Source organism: Urocampus carinirostris, chromosome 17 (assembly GCF_059441175.1).
Source record: "Urocampus carinirostris isolate Australia breed hairy pipefish chromosome 17, RoL_Ucar_1.0, whole genome shotgun sequence".
NCBI classification, from domain to species: Eukaryota; Metazoa; Chordata; class Actinopteri; order Syngnathiformes; family Syngnathidae; genus Urocampus; species Urocampus carinirostris.
Window position 1 is genome coordinate 10,087,736 of NC_142365.1, and position 16,810 is coordinate 10,104,545.

The window sequence follows — 16,810 nt, forward strand, 5'->3', positions numbered from 1 at the left end:
AGAAATTGACTCGCGAGCGGGGGGGGCTAGATTCTTAAGGTTTAAGAATCCTCCGTCGAAAAGATTAAGAATAAAATCTTAACAGAGACAAAGATTAAAGAATCCTCCGTTGAAAACGAAAATTACGGTGGGCAGATTCTTAACAGAAAAACCCTGACAATTCTAGACTCTATCAGGTAAATAGTTTTCAGACAGTTAAAATTCCGCGGGAGGCGTGGACTCCCCTAACCCAGCGCTTTAAAGTTAGTTAAATTTCACAAGGATGTGCGGAGTCCTCTGTCAACTGAAAATAAGTGGAAAAAGAACAAGCGATGTAAGAACGTGATCACGATAAAAAACAAGACGTCTGTGTGATTGAGAAAGAGCGAATGAAATATAAAGTTGCCCCTGGGCAATTGTATTTATATAAAAAAAAATAATAATAATAATAATAAATACTCGATGAACTCATAGGTGAAGAGTCATTTATAGGGAAGACCCGACCGCAATCGAGCCTCTGTGTTACTGGATAAAAGTGAGAAATTTGGGAAAAATATAAATGAGCTATTTAGATGCGTTAAATCAAAATAATGCCAGAATAATACCGAAAAAGATAAAATATTCCTGTTTTCAGTTCAAAAAATTGGTAAAAAAGGACTGGGAAGAATAGGAAAAATCTAATTGAGTGAATTGAAATACACTAATTTGAGATAAGGGCATTTTTATACCAAAAAATATTGAAAAAATTGTTTATAAATACTTTTTTTTTTTCTCTTTCAATTAAAATGGAAAAAATGGATTGAGTGAAATTCAAATGAGTAAGATAACTCATAAATAAATAGATGCCATTTTCACATTAAATAGGTGAAGCTAAAATAGTAGATTTAATTGGTTTAAAGAAAAAAAAAAAAAAAAAAAAGGGAGAGAGAAACATAAAGGGGAAAGTTAATTAAATATTAAGAGAGATAATTTGGTGAAAATTAAGTGAGACTAACCTTAATACAATAGATTGGAAAAAAAAACAAAACTTACTTTTTCAACATTGAACTGTTTTAAATCTAGAGTAAGTAAATGGGTAGAGTGGAGCACATTATAGAGTGCTTTTGAAGATCTTCATTGACTTGAAATGCGTTGTTTAGATGCAAACCATTTGCGATTTATGGCATTACCTTTGTGGAACTACCGTAATGTATCCTAAAAAGAAGGATAACGAATATACAGGGCCATATAGTGAAACAATATTTACACAGAAATATTTGCATGTAAGATGTTACATACAGTTGAGATTTGTGTAATATGCATTTGGTGAAAAATAGTCAAAACATGTGACAGTAATTTTATAGATAAGCTATAAAAATAAAAGAAAATTATATAAAGGATGAAAATCTATTTGAAGGCAAATGAACATAGACATAACATATTGTTTTGCTTTAGAACAAGAAATGAGAGAATTGCAAAGTATTACAATAATAAATTTGACTACAAAAATACTGTAGTGATACAAAAACTACACTATTTTGTTGCCATAATGAGAAATATTATAGACTAAAAAAAATATATATATATATATATTAGTGAACTATCGTGAAAACACTGCAAAGGAAGGAAACGTTTGATTTTACAGCAAAAGTGTTGCTCTAACGATGTTTTTGAGTTTCAGAATTTTGGTTCTTGTCTCATTTGGACTCAACAATCCGCTGAGGAGAAAATGGAGGAACGGTGAGGAAAAAAAGTAGCATTACTAACGATGATGAAGATATTTGAATGGGATGAACGATGGTAAGTGAAACACCAATTTTTATGATATTAAAGGAATATGTCAACAATAAAGGCGTTACAGGTGAGAACCAGAAAAGTTTTGTGTTCATATTCGGCCGGTATGAACCATAACTATGATAAGTAGATCTCATCTTGTTGGAATCCATCACAGCGATCATCGAGCAGCGATTGGAGGACACCCTGAACTGGTTGCAAGCCAATTGCAGGGCACACAAAGATAGACAATTCACTAGCTCATTCACACATAGGGACAATTTGGACCAGTCAGTCCACTTGAAATGCATGTTTTTTTTTTTTTTTTGAAAGAGGTAAGTAAACCGTAACAATGAGAGCATGCAGGCTGGCTTGGAACACACACACCTGTTCCCAGGTCCTTAGTAATGCCGCACACGTGCTGGCCACTGCGCCACCGTGCTGCACACACATATATAATATATATCTCATCTCAGCAGCTGCACCGCTTATCCTCAGTAGGGTCGCGGGGGTGCTGGAGCCCATCCCAGCAATCATCAGGCAGTGGGCAGGGGACACCCTGATATATATGATTTTTTTTAAACTGAACTATCAATAATGATAATATGATAGGAATTTTGAATTCCGTGTACTAGCTTGCTAAAAGATTTATAGATCTTGGCAGAACCCCTGAAATTTAGTGATACAAAGATCGAACTTATAAATCGGTGACAAATATAGTAGATATCTGCGTATTCATTCAGTTTTGATCATCGAATTATTAATTTATTTTCTGCATTTGTTGATGGTGATTGCAAATAACGGGCTTGTCTTTTTCCATTTTTCTACTTTCTGTACTTCTTTCTTTAACATCTTAGTACAACATAATTCGTGATGTCAATCATCAAAGCAAATGAGCCGTAAAAGTAAGCTCTCTTTGATGAATTGAACAAGGAAAAAAGCCGTTCGTCTAATAAAAAGACTGACCTTCGCTCGACAAGAATTACCAACAACAATGACGTAATCTCGAAGCGACGAGATCTCATTAGCTAAGATCGGCGTGCAGGAAAATAAAAACTCGTACAGCAAATTCAAAAATGCGTTAAATCTTTGTTAAAGAGTAAACTAAATGATAATGAAAATTTAAAGGAAAAAAAAAGGTTGCGTACCCAGCATAAATGATGCGTTTAAGACAGGAAAATAAAAAAATAAAAAATGAAAACACTGAGAGTATAATACAAGATAATTATACAGAATAGAATAAAAAGAAAGAATATTTGAGTGAACAACTAAACATTTTTCGTTGAAAATGCGAATAGCAAAGGGTAATAACTTTAAGACGTGTAGTTTTGCTCTTAATAAAGAAAGGACGATTAAAGCAATGAAGCTGACTAAAAATGGTCCATTATTTTAGTGTCAATCTTCTTGTTTGTAAATGGACAAATTCAAAAGAGGCGTAAGACGTAAAAAGATTATTTCCTTAGTTGTTCTCGTATTACAGAAAAGAAAATTCGAGACTAGAAATAATTAATAACGTAGATGAAGCTATTTCAGTCACTGAATGAATTTGTTTTCCTTTTAAACAGGAAAGAAACTAGTATTAATAATCAGACCAGATTTGTATAGCCTTGATCACAAGGGATCTCGAAGGGCTGCATAGAACATAGACTAATGCGTAGAAGCAAAGATTGTTGCGCAGAATAAAAGATATGAATAAACAAAATAAATACACTCAACAAGATGGTTCATGAGTGACGAGTATGTATTGCTCTATATTGAATCAATAACAAAAGATTGATTATGATTACAGAGATAAGAAAATAAAATAAGAAAAGTTATGACATTAAGTTCGATTTGGCATTTTTAGAGATTTTTTAGATCTTTTGAGATTTTTGATGTTTAGATAGTGTGTGGGTTTGGAATTTTGACAAGTTTAGCCCAAAGGACAATTGGGAGGACTATTGATTACACACTGAATTTTTTTGGAATGAGTGTTACGATTGACAAGTGATAAGCAAATGTGTAACAAATACTGACTTATGGTTTGGTTAAGTTAAAAAGGAAACGGTTTCTATGGAAGAGAATTTTTAGAAGACAATGAGAAATAGATTGAACAATCTTGAAGAGATTCATAAGAAATGAAAATAACGGATTAGTTGATTTCGAGACATATCATGCTAATTTAAAAATAATTGCATGGGAAATAAATGGATAGAAATTAATTAAACTAAGATAATGTCTACTAGTAGTTAAATTGAGAAAAATTTGAATAATCCGGTTAATTTACTAAAAATCCCAGTACGAAAAGCACATAAATTAACGGGACTCTTAAGTGCCAGTGAATTCCACAAAAAGACTCTTTCCTTTCTTTTTGAAAGTCCATTTACTCTTCAAAGGACATACCACCCTGTCAAAAAGAAATCATGGACAAAAATCATTTGCTGAAAGAGCCAAAGACATCAGTCATCCATTATCTGCGCCGCTTATCAACAACGAAATCAAGGGGGTGATGGGGCACATCCCAGCTGCTTTTCAGACAGCTAACAGGAGATTCCTGCAGTCGTTGCCAGTGGAATTGACAGAAAAGTCAATAAAGTCATTTTGTGTTTGACATGGACACATTTTTGAAAAAGTATTTTTGATGGGCCAAAAGCAACATTCAAATGGTGAATGTAATGTGGAATAAGCAAATCAAAAGACTGAAAGACAACAACATTCAAGAATACGTCTGCTTGAAGTTATATAGAGTCTTGTTAATACAAAGTGTAAATGTACTGAGGAGGATTGTTTAATTAATCTTGCAAATTTATAAATGCTGTCTTATTTCACTCGTATTCATAGATAGTGAACTTAGGTTTTAACTCAGGGGGGAAGTTTTGAGACATTCAGTAAAATAAAAGTTAAAACCTAGTTATGTCTGCAATTGATGAAAAATTGTCTTCTGAATAAGCTCTCCATATAACTTTTTTAAGATTCAAATTACGAAATTTGGACGGATAGAAAAAATATTACACAAAAGAAATGTTGTAATATAACAAAATTATAATGTTTGTCAAATTGATTTAGAAAAATCAATTAAAATAACCATTCACCATTAGAAAATCGCCCACATTGAGAACATTTTTGAATAGTATTTTTGATTTTTGGCAAAATCATTCACTTTGAGCGTGAATTACCTGCTTTCTTTGCAAAATACTGTTATTTTGAACAAATTTACTTACTGAAAAGATAATATATAGGTTATGATTTTTACAAAAGGTAAAACAAAGAGTGAATCATAACAATAAAAACGATTTTTTGCTAAATTGTTAATTTAACAATCTATCCTGGTCATCTGCCTCGAGGGGAATGACCAGCAGCAAGATAACACATTGAAAATCAAAAGAAAATGCAAATAAAAGTGCATACAATTTTTTTTTTTCGAATATGATCAATCTGCAAAAGAGAAAACACTCAATCACTCAAATCAGGGTAAACGATTCTGACAAGGATAATGGTTAAACTGATTCAGTGACTGAATTTAGTGAAAAAGCAAAATTTGAGATTTAGAACTAACAATTTAAAAAATAAATTGTTTATCTTCGAGTTGGAGTTTTGGGATAGAATGCTCAAAATTGATAGGGCAACTTATAGTGGGGATTTTGATTTTCACGTATAATAAATATAAAGACAACTTAAGAAAATATACAAATCTATAAATGAATTTATTGTTTTGTTTTTTTAATTTGTTTTGAGCCATGACAGTCTCAACAAGGGGGAAAGAAGGCATAGAATAAACTATTAAAAAAATATATATTTTTAAGTCTGTTCTTTTTTCCCTCTATAGCTTTCCCTGCTGATCAGATGACAAAGTTCTGTCAGCCCAGGGAGCGTCAAACTTAACTTTTCTTTAGCTTTTCTCATCCATACAGGAGATGGTGACCCCTGCTGATCAGATGACGGAGTTCTGTCAGCCCAGGGAGCGTCAAACTTAACTTTTCTTTAGCTTTTCTCATCCATACAGGAGATGGTGACCCCTGCTGAACAGATGACGGACTTCTGTCAGCCCAGGGAGCTTCAAACTTAACTTTTCTTCCCAAGGGCAGCGGTCAGGACTCTGGGGAGGCTGCTATCTCATGGAAGAAGTTAGCTTGCCGCATCCGAAAAGAGGTGCAGTCCAATGTGGACAACTGGATGGTGTCACCTCATCTACAAGCAACACATCATCACGCCAGGAGGCGTCGGGGTGCCTAACGGTGGCCATGCTCATGAAAAACGGCATCAAAGCCGCCAATGATGTCCTAATCTATTCTCCCGAAAGAATAGGAAAGCCAGTTAGTTGAACCAGGAGATTGGGTCTTGATAAAAAGCAGAAAGAAGAAAAACTGGCATTCACCTAAGTGGGAAGAGCCCTACCAGGTGTTGTTAACCACAGGCACAGCAGTAAAGATTGCAGAACGAAGCATATGGGTTCATTTGACACATTGTAAGAAAGTAATTAAATACGACTAAAATAACTATTTCTATCTTAGCATACGCCGTAACCGTTCTCATTTGCGTCATTGTAATAGCATTGTGGTACTTGCTGTAGAGCTGTAGTTCCTCAACAAACTTTCAGAGGTAGTCTGGCTACAAAGGGGGCTGTAATTATAGTTTGCAGTCATCTCAAACCAGTGAAGATTGTCCACAACTCTGGAAGTATTAGGAGGAATTGCAGATCTACAGGTAGAATGCTCATTTTAACGCATATACAGCTGTCTTAACCATAAAAATGACATGGTGAAAATTGTAATGACACAAATGTTGATGATGATTGCCTGTCTCTGCATTTTTCCTGATTTTTACTCAGATCCTGGTGATTATGACGGCAACCTCTGTTGTTTTATTCATGATTTCTCTGTTGAAAATCGTAATGCAAAGTGACAGTTGAATGAAGTATTAATATCACCAGTTGGATAAACAGGAGGGAAATGTTAGGATTGTATAATTATATTTATCCTACAGTTGATATTTAAAATGTTATATGTGTTCTCAGCGATTTTGAAGAGTTCTCAGCCTGTAAATCATTCTCCAAGGCCATGAGTTGTGTTTTGATATACAGACTGTGTTTTGTTCTCACATACCAACAGATGTACCCTGACCTATGACCTCTTCATGCCATAACTCAAGATTGTTTTTCACCAAAGAGCGATGAGAAGAAGGAAATGAAGTCTCTCCCAAAACAAAAGGAAACCATCTGGCCGGAAACCAGGCTTTCCAAAGAAGACTGATTAACTCTACGTAGCAAAAGGCAAAAGACATAATAAAAAGAAGGAGATTCGGAGATTTCTTCAGAGCCCGGCTGGCGAGCAAGCGAGGCGGAGATTCGTGGCAGCTCGATCTCCGGGGCTCTCAATATGATGATTAATAAAGTAACTAATTATAAAGAACCGATTCTCTTTGTCCTATATTGCAGAGCGTTTTATTAAAAATGTTGGGGACATGAACCTAACATTTTCCTCTCTATATTTCTTGCTTTTCTTTTTCTTCCTGCTAATTCATTATGCTAACACGCCATCTAGCAGCCAGCATTATTCACTTCGTTTAAACATGTGATTTCTGTCTAAACTAATTAGATTATTTTCTTGTATTCATGTGACCTCGCTTCAGCCAATCAGATGTGTTGTTCTATGCCTGTGCCTTCAAATAAATGAGTGTCATTCGTTGGACCTTGGAAGCACGCGCCTCCGATGGAAGGGCTATCAAAAACCTAAATCTCCGACTCAGAGTGTGTTCTTTTCTTCATCCTAATACAATCTCAAGTTTTACCCTTAACACTGGTGACTCCTCTAACTCTAAATTACATGTAATGTTTTTTTTTTCTTTTTGATAAGTTGAGTTTTGTGTTTGTTTTTTGGAGCTTTTGTGTTTGTTTTTTGGAGCTTTTGTGTTTGTTTGTTTTTTTCTATGTTTTGGTATTTCAGAGGCTTGTATGTTTGGGGATGTTGGTTCTTCTTGAGTATATTGTCTCATCTCATCTCTCATCTCATTAGCCGTACCGCTTATCCTCATTAGGGTCACGGGGGTGCTGGAGCCCATTCCAGCTATCTTCGGGCAGTGGGAAGGGGACACCCTGAACTGGTTGCCAGCCAATCGCAGGGCACACAGGGACAGACAACTCGCTCGCTCATTCACACCTAGGGACAATTTGGACTGGCCAATCCACCAGAAATGCATGTCTTTGGAATGTGGGAGGAAACCGGAGTGCCCGGAGGAAACCCACGCAAGCACGGGGAGAACATACAAACTCCGCACAGGAAGTCCGGTAGCTGGATTTGAACCCACACAGGAGGTTCCGAAGACCTTAGAACTGTGCTGCACACACGCTAACCACTGCGCCGCTGTGGATGGATGGATTTTGTCTATCAATAAGATAAAATTTAAAAATGAAAAAAAACTTACACAAAATATATGCTCAAAAAAATAACCATAAACTGGTAAAAGGCAGTCTTAATTAACACTCGCCTGCGTATTCTGATGCATCTCATTGGCTAGGAACCCCCCCAAAAAATCCTATTGACATTTCTTCTCATAGAAAGGGCTAGAGCGATCCTGCCGCTAGTGGTAGAAACACCGTGTGGCTCTCCAGGCCCAAATGCGTTAAAATAGTGCTTTTTATCTCCTGGATCCAGATGTAGTCATGATAAGAGCCACACCTGCCTCGCAAGCCATCCGTTCCCAACCCCTAATGCGTTGGAATACACGCAAAAGTGGCTATTGGTCCCCTGAAACTTACCATAGTCATCGAGACACTTGAGGGCCACATCAGCATGCGTAGACCCAAAGGCGTTTCTCACAAATCTCCGCCTCCGGCGCAGATCATCCTCCCAGTAGTCCAAACGCCAAAAGTCGTGCAATTGGCTGAAAATGGAGGAACCCCGAAAATGTCAGGAGTCTGATTACGACCGATTTGAGGTTGTGAAATTCGCAAAATAATATGTAATGAAGAAAAACGGTTCTGCTCCAAGGAAACGAGTGTAACGGAAGCTGACCTCTGTGACATGGTGCCCCAAGCTCCGTGCTTGTTGGTCAGGATGTTGAGGATCTTCTGCTTCAGCTGGTTGGCGGTCACGTGATCTCTGTGTTTGGCGGCGCTGATCAAATGGTCGCACATCTTTTCCTCCTCGCGTCTGTCGGCGGCGTACTGGGCGCAGTTTGACTGCAAAAAACATTTCATGGGAAAATTTCAACTGTTGCCTTAGTCTTTCTCGTCTTCTGTTAACCTAACTACATAAGCTAAATTCAGGGGGTCGAAATTAAGTAGGAATGGCCAAAGATCCATGAAGATATATACTGAAAAGCACAAGTGCATGCACAATGTCTGACCATTTCCTGTTTCTGCACTATGATGTCTATGTTTGCACCAATGCATATGCTGACTATTTTTGCACTATGATGACTTTGCACCAAATGCAATATTGCACAACCGTTACGATACCAACGTTATCACGACAACCCTGTATGTAACATCCCACATGCCGACATTTCTTGTGTAAATACCATGTAAATTATAACTATAGCCTTATCCCCCTTGTCTTATAACATTATCTTCTCTGTTCCTTTATCTTCTTGCTCATACCTCACTATGAATGTGTAAAACTGGAGTGTCATGCCCAATTTCGTTGTCACAATATGTTAGCCCATTTGTAGCAATGACAATAAAGGTATATTCTATTCTATTCTATTCTATACACAAAAAATAAAAAAAGGGCTAATAATGCTATGAAAAATTAGCATGATCAAAAACATTGAGCTTCTTAGAAAACGATTGTATTTCTATGATCAACATTCCCATGTCACATTTTATCAAAATAAATGACTTTTCCCTAACTATAATCATATGGCAAGATGATGTTTTATTTCTGGGAAAAGTAATCAACTGGATTAAAAATGTTTGTTCACTAAAATAAATTAAGGATTATTTTTCTCCATAAAAAAAAGATAAAAGTACCTCTAGTATTTAACATTTTATTTTCTCTTGACATTCATATTATTTCAGAATTGGCAGGGATCCTACACCTTTTTCTTGGCCAAATTCAAGCACTTTTTAAGTCTTTCAAAGCCAATTTACAAAATTTTCCAGTACCAATAAAAGAAGAATGAATACATTATTATCCATCCATCTATTATCTGCACTTGTTATCCTCAGTAGGGTCGCGGGGGTGCTGGAGCCCATCCCAGCTATCTTCGGGCAGTGGGCAGGGGACACCCTGAACTGGTTCCCAACCAGTTGCAGGGTACACAAAGGTGGACAACTCACTCGCTCATTCACACCTAGGGACAATTTGGACTAGCCAATTAACCTGACATGCATGTTTTTGGAATGCGGGAGGAAACCGGAGTGCCCGGAGGAAACTCATGCAAGCACAGGGAGAACATGCAAACTCCTCACACTGGATTTTACCCCAGAACTGTGCTGTGGACGTGCTAACCACTCATCTGCCGCGCAGCTATGCATTATTATATTGTTAATAATTACAGTTATTTATTAGTTGTCATTATCCTAAAATTGATCCCACCAGCTTTAACAACCCTTGCACTAATATACATTTTATAGTGTCCTGTTTAATGTAGCATGTAACAAAAATGAATGGAGAGCGCTAAATTCCAGTGTGAAGAGTTTGATCTCTTTTTCGCATGATCAGCACCATGCTGTGTGTGGATTTGTTAAACATTTTAGCCATTGTTTGTATTTTCCTTTCCCTAGCCATCCCTCATTAAAACCGCAGCCTTCCGGGATCAAGGTCCGATGCACCTGTCCTCTTAGGCGTGACACGTAGTGGGCCATGACGCGTCAGATGACAACGCCATACAAACTCATGCCAGCTGCCATTAATCACGATCGAAGAAGAAATGCAATGGCAAAGCAAAGCCACCAGAGGGCAGTGTCTGTATTATTTTTATGAACGCTTGTTTTATTTTTTATTACTAAATGCATGGACAACTGGCAACAATTTCAAGCAATTACAAGCACCCAAAATTCAAGTAATATTCAAACTATGAAAAACAACGTTGGAATTCAAGCATTTTCAAGGATTTCAAGCACCTGGACAAACCCTGAATAGGATATCTTTAAATAGAACAATTTAAAAAAAGACATAAAATAGACAAGGACCGACTCTGTATGTACCTCAAACTCAGCATGCTTGTGTACATCTTCTGCTCGCTGTCGATTCAAGATAAACTCGGCCTCGTTGGCCACTCGCACAATGTGATCTTTCATGGCGTGACACAGCAATCTAAAAAAACACGGAAATCTCTAAATAATAATCACGGTAATGAACTTAAACCATCTAGTTTTTTGCCATCAAATGTGTGTATAACATTCACTGTAGTTGGTTACCTTCCTTCATTGATAAGCTCAATAAAAGCCAGTCCTGCGTTCTTTTGGATGGAATTCTGCCATTCCTAAAACACAACAAACGTTTATTTGCATTTCATACGGATCGTTTCTATAACTGAGAGAAGGACAACAAGCGTTTTTTGGGGGGGGGGCTGTGCAAAAAAGCAATGAGTGCTGCACATTAGACGCATGCTAATGGAGCTTTTAAGGCCTCCAAGGGCACGGAAGGGAGAGCGGCTCCTGTTGCATGGTCGATATATGGGCTTGGGTTTCCTCTCCTGGGCTTTTACTGGCGGGAAGGCCGGAGCCAGTCTGGGTAATGTGACACGAGGAAGGAGGAGAAAGACAAGGAGGAGGAGGAGGAGGAGAAAGAAGAAGGTGAAAAGGAGAAGATGATGCTGCTGGATGGACCAGACCAGGATGAGAATCCAGACAAGACCATGGAAAACTTCAAACAGTGGAATGCTTCCGTCAACTTTTCAGAGGAAAAACAGCAAAGCGAGTATAGGGGTAAGTTTCTTTTCGAATTTATTATCTGCTAGCGTTTTTTTTTTTTAGATTCTTAGTCATATTCAACAAAAATTATGAAATAAAGTATCGAATCATTTTTGGAGGATTTGTGGATTTGATATACCATTATTTTATTGAGAGGTATGTAAAGAAGCTGATTTTGCAGTACTTCTGTTACTGATTGGCTGAAAGATATCACTTAGCTATAGGTGGTCTGAAAAAAACATATATACAAAAAAAGAAAATGTAAATTATAGGAGAACTAGGTTCAAATTTGTACTGATTGGCCACAATGATGTGACGTGGCTTATCCAGTGTATACAATGGAATGTGTTAAAGGAAAGCTAAAAATCAGTTTTGACACACTTAAATTTCATTTTGTTGCACTTTTAAATTTTGTATGATAGAAGCTATATGATTATATTTGTTGTGGGCCAATGAGACTGATCAATAAAGGCAAAAGCCTTTTACGCCTCCATACAGGAAACCAGACCGTATTACTCTCCATTTCAAAACTGACCTGAGAGCATAGCAGCATGACAAGCTCCACCACCGACGTGCTGGACTTCATACACACCAGACCTGCAGCACGTGGAGACACACTTTGAGCAAGATGACTATTTTGGGCTATTGTAGTGACAAATGAAACCGTGTATAGAAAAAGCATGCGACATAAAAGACAACAAAGCAAACAAGATCAGAGGGAAAAAGAGGACATTAGGACAGTGGAGGACGAAAATAGGACCCCAGGAAGCAGGTGAGTGGCAGGAAGAGTTGCATACGTCTTTAAAATCAAACTATAGTGGTGCTCTTGTGATGATAACATAGATTAGCAATGTATAATTAGCATTAGCTGCTGTCAGACAAAAAAAATGACGTCATACCTGCTTTGTGAATGAGTGAAGCAGCCAAGTCACTCGCTCATTCAACCACTAAACCATCAGTTAATCGTTTACTCACTCACTCGCTGACCGACTTAGACTGTGGGCTGACAGTTGGGGAGCAGACGCGTATAGTAAGAAGGTTTGTTGTACAGCACCTGTACCTTCAATGAGCAACTCCTGCCCATGACTCCCCAGCAGCGTGCGGGACAGGAAGGGTGCAAAGTCCACAAAGATTTCTCTCAGGAGAGGCGCCACCTTCTCCAGAGCTCGCTCCAGCTTGGTGGTGATGCTATAGCAGGCGGAGGACAGACGGAAGACCAACGTTAGTCTTGTGGGGGATGCCATTTGGCGGATGAGGGCATGATCGTGCGGGATGTCGGCTAGGAGGGAGGGAGCATGAGGCAAAACAAAAGGTGGCAAAGATGCACTGGCGCTGCGGAGATATGGGCTTGAATTCAATGGTGGTATTTATTTTGTTATCAAATACAATCATTATCTTTTGAAGTGATTAAAATAACTGGGATTTCATTGGGATTACAATACATTTAAAGGTATTCCCAAACAGGTTCTTTCTATTAGGCACAGAACGTGTCGTGTTCCTGCCCACAGTTATGCAAATATGTTGCAAAATATTCCAGCAGCTACTTTGACAAATGTAGTTTTAAATGTGGCCCATCTAGCGTGTTTCCTCTACATCTGTGATGTCATTAAATGAACACAACCATTTAAAACTGGTGAATCCCATTAACACAACACGTGAGGCAGCTCCGAATCAGACATAAACTGTACCGAACAGTGATGGCGTACTGCGCATTTCTGCTTGGGTACTTTGCTTACCCTATCGCTTTGGGCCTTGTGACTGTATTGACGGGATTGCGTGCTTCAATCTTCAAAAGCTGCATGGGGTAAGTTTACCTGCTGCTGTTGCTGCAAGCATTCCTTCTTTGCCTTCGCGTCTAATTAAGTAAGTGATTGAGGGGTTTCGTTTGTGTTGTTTGACGCATGTGTTGCGGTTGGTAGTTTGTATTTTGTCTGGCTAGCTACCCGTTAGGGTTAGAGCTGCCTTGGGCTTTCTTGTTTTTTTTTGCTCCCGTTTGTCGCTCGTTGGATGTTTCACTGTGTGTTGTTTGGGGGGCTAGCCTGGTATTAGCGCCAATTATTGTTTGTGGATTCCCAATCGGCTCCGCGTTTATCGCCGTACCCGTTGCCGCTTTTCTTTGTTGGTTTCCGGTTGGCCTAGCTGCTCACTGTGTGTTTTATGGACGCCAAGCCTCTTGTTTTTCCCCAAGGCTGGAGCTGCCTTATTTGGTTGGTGCCGATTAGTCCGCCATTGGCCGCTCTCAATGTGTGATCTTTTCCAGATAGCTTTTTTTTGGGCTGCTTGCTCTTTGCATCTACCTGTGACACGATGCCCAGGAATTTTCCACAAAACTACCCAAACTTAGCTTAAAACACTCGTAACCTCTTTGACTAATTAACACAGAAAATAATATGGTGACTAGCTTGTTAGGGTGCGGTTGTTTCCTCCAATGATGTCACAGCTAAGGATAACACAAACAAGACGTGCTATCTCTAAAATGAAGGAATATTTATATATTACATTTTGCTATTTAAAATTTTGGGAATACCTTTACGATAAAATAAACAATTTCTGATTAATTAATTATTTTACTTTATGCATGGCTCGGCTGTCCTCTCTTTAAAAAAAATGTTAATCCTAAAAGAGTACCAATGCTTGTGGGTAATACTCAGTACCACTACCTAATGGACTGGAGTGGTACTGCAACAAGACTAACAAGCTTAAAGAAAAAAACTTCTAGAATAGGGGTCGGGAACCATGAATGCAAAGTATTTTCTTGTTTTTTTTTTTAACTTTTCATACAGTTTAAGAAAAATTCAACTAAACCTTCAAACCCACTCTCCAGACAAAAGACAATTCTTCAGCACATTTTATTTTACTGTCTGATATTTGATTAATTGATCAAATCTATGAAACAATAATAATGCCGATGTTCAATATACCACTTAAAATTTGTCTCTCTCACGATTGAAGATCGTTTAGGCTCATTTTGACCATCATTCTAATCGTAAACATGGTTTTGAAGGGCAGAACGGTGTTGCAGGTCAATTGCTCAATTCCAGCTACCGCAGACTCCCCGTGTGAAGTATGCATGTTCTCCCCATTCCAAAAAGGGTTAATTGGCTGGTCCATAATGACCCTAGATATAAATGAGTAAGTGAGTTGTTTGTCTCTGTGTGCCCTGTGACTGGCTGGTACCCAATTCAAGGTGTTCCATGCCCACTACCCGAAGATGGCTATGATGGGCTCCAGCACCCTCGCGGCCCTACTGAGGATAAGCGGTGCAGAAAATGTATGGATGCATATGGTTTCAAAACAAGATTTAAGCAGAGTAAAAACGTCATAAAATAATGCAAACGAGAAGGATACAGATGTATTTACCTCTGGCGCAGGGGGTGCTGGGTGAGATAGAGAAGGCAGTGATCCGCTCACCCAGTAAAACTGATTTGGGTACTTGGCTGGTGTTTTAGGGTGATACATTTGTTCTGTGGGCTTTCATCAGAAAGTGTCTCAACAGTGAACAAAGATTGTTTAATGAGATTCCGTACAAAGGATTCCTTAAAGCCAAAATGGGGTCTGTCAGTGTAACACTGTGAATGTTAACTGTCGTTAAACGTTGCCCTATATATTTTGGACCGAACAAATAGCAGCTTTCTGTACTGTTTTGGATTTGAATACACAAAATTGTCACAGGGAAGATTACTATGGCCCTTGTTTGACAGATGTACACATAAAAAGAACCGTATCTGGCTTGTGAGCCGTACCAGGGTTCCTACACCATTTTAATAGCCCAACTTTTCCAATTTTCCAGTACCATTCAAACAAAAAACCAGTATGAATTATGTATTTTGCAGACCCACAAATGTATCTGTGATGTTTAATGTTGAGTGTGCATTTATCAAGACATACGATTTATAGAAAATCACAACACTATTTGAGGATCTGAACAATATGTGTTTAAAAATGTTTGAGATAAATCTCTAGCTATATAAGTGTTGGGTAAAATGATGGTAATAGATGGCTTAGATTTTGGGTTGATGGAAGTTCATCTCATTAAAATCTACTACTAGGATATGCCACCTTATTTTTTTTGCATGCCCCATATTAGATGCCCTTATTTGTTTGGTAATCCTTTCAAAAATACACGTTTGATAGAGCCCTGTTTAGGTGTAGCATGCACCTGTCCTCTTGGGTGCAACCCGCAGATGGCGAAGATGCTTCATGGGAGAATGCCATACAAACTAATGCCAGCTGCTGTTAATCACAAGGAAAAAGGAATGCAATGGCAAAGCGAAGCCAACAGAGCAGTGTCTGTGTCATTTTTTAGCAAGTTTTTTAAGAAACATGGCAACAATTTCAAACATTTACAAGCACTTCACGCAAAACGAAAGCATTTTTAAACCTGGTAAACACAACATTAAAATTCAAGCATATTCAAGGATTCGTTCCCGACCCCTGATCTATATTTATGGTTGATTACTCTGGTTTCAGAGCACTTTTTGTTTTCATGTATGCAAGTGGTCAAGTGGAAGGGACATGATAGGGGTAAGGGACATGGTGGGCGGCACGAATTCCTTGCCTAAAACACTGTCCTGCATCTCGGGGGGCTGCCTGGAAGCCTGCCAGAGAGCTAAAAGACTTGAGCTCAGGGGGCGTCTGACCGCTGCGCAACGCACACTGCGCCACCTCACAATAGGCACTGCAACACAAACACACATGCACGCACACACACATAGACATGCGTGCGTGCGTGCGTACACACACCATTAAAGAACATGCTAGCACACTGACACCTCCCCCCACCATATCATAGGCACACAAATGACATATTTGAAATATATTTTATTATAATTATCTTATTCATATCCAGTGTCACAAAAGTGAGTACAATCTTCACAATTCCTGCAGAGGTTTCATTGTAATGTTTACTAGAATAACACTCACGAGAAATCGCTTTGACTCAATGAAATAAAGGTCTGTGTAAAGGTTATATAGCAGTGTTAATTGATTTTCCCCCTGAAATAAACTCAAAGTACAGCCTTTGATAGCTAAACCCCTGGCAAAAAGCGAATACACCCCAAAGACACTACACCCCTAAATGTCCAAACAAAGCACTGCTCATTATTTTCCCTCTAAAATACCAAGCGATTTGTTATTTTAACTATTTCTCAGTTTTGAATAGGTAGTAGGTGTGTTCAATTTTTAGTACAGTTCTCACACTTTGTTATACTGGTCATTGAAACTCCTAAGATGGACCACCATGGC

At 38.3% G+C, this 16,810-nt stretch overlaps 1 protein-coding gene across 6 annotated transcripts in view; it reads right to left on the minus strand.

Annotated features, from left to right (window-relative positions):
• nbeaa (neurobeachin a) overlaps positions 1 to 16,810 on the minus strand; it is a 145,041-nt gene that overhangs the window by 27,940 nt on the left and 100,291 nt on the right. For 4 of the 6 annotated variants that reach the window (XM_088321787.1, XM_088321790.1, XM_088321789.1 and 1 more), the window contains 7 exons: positions 16,125 to 16,244; positions 12,621 to 12,754; positions 12,102 to 12,163; positions 11,072 to 11,136; positions 10,859 to 10,967; positions 8,721 to 8,887; positions 8,465 to 8,589 (listed from right to left, as the gene is read on the minus strand). In XM_088321787.1, the coding sequence (XP_088177913.1) occupies positions 8,465 to 8,589; positions 8,721 to 8,887; positions 10,859 to 10,967; positions 11,072 to 11,136; positions 12,102 to 12,163; positions 12,621 to 12,754; positions 16,125 to 16,244 (782 nt within the window). The remainder of the gene's footprint in view (positions 1 to 8,464; positions 8,590 to 8,720; positions 8,888 to 10,858; positions 10,968 to 11,071; positions 11,137 to 12,101; positions 12,164 to 12,620; positions 12,755 to 16,124; positions 16,245 to 16,810) is intronic. The other 2 variants (XM_088321788.1, XM_088321786.1) reach the window with 1 other exon arrangement.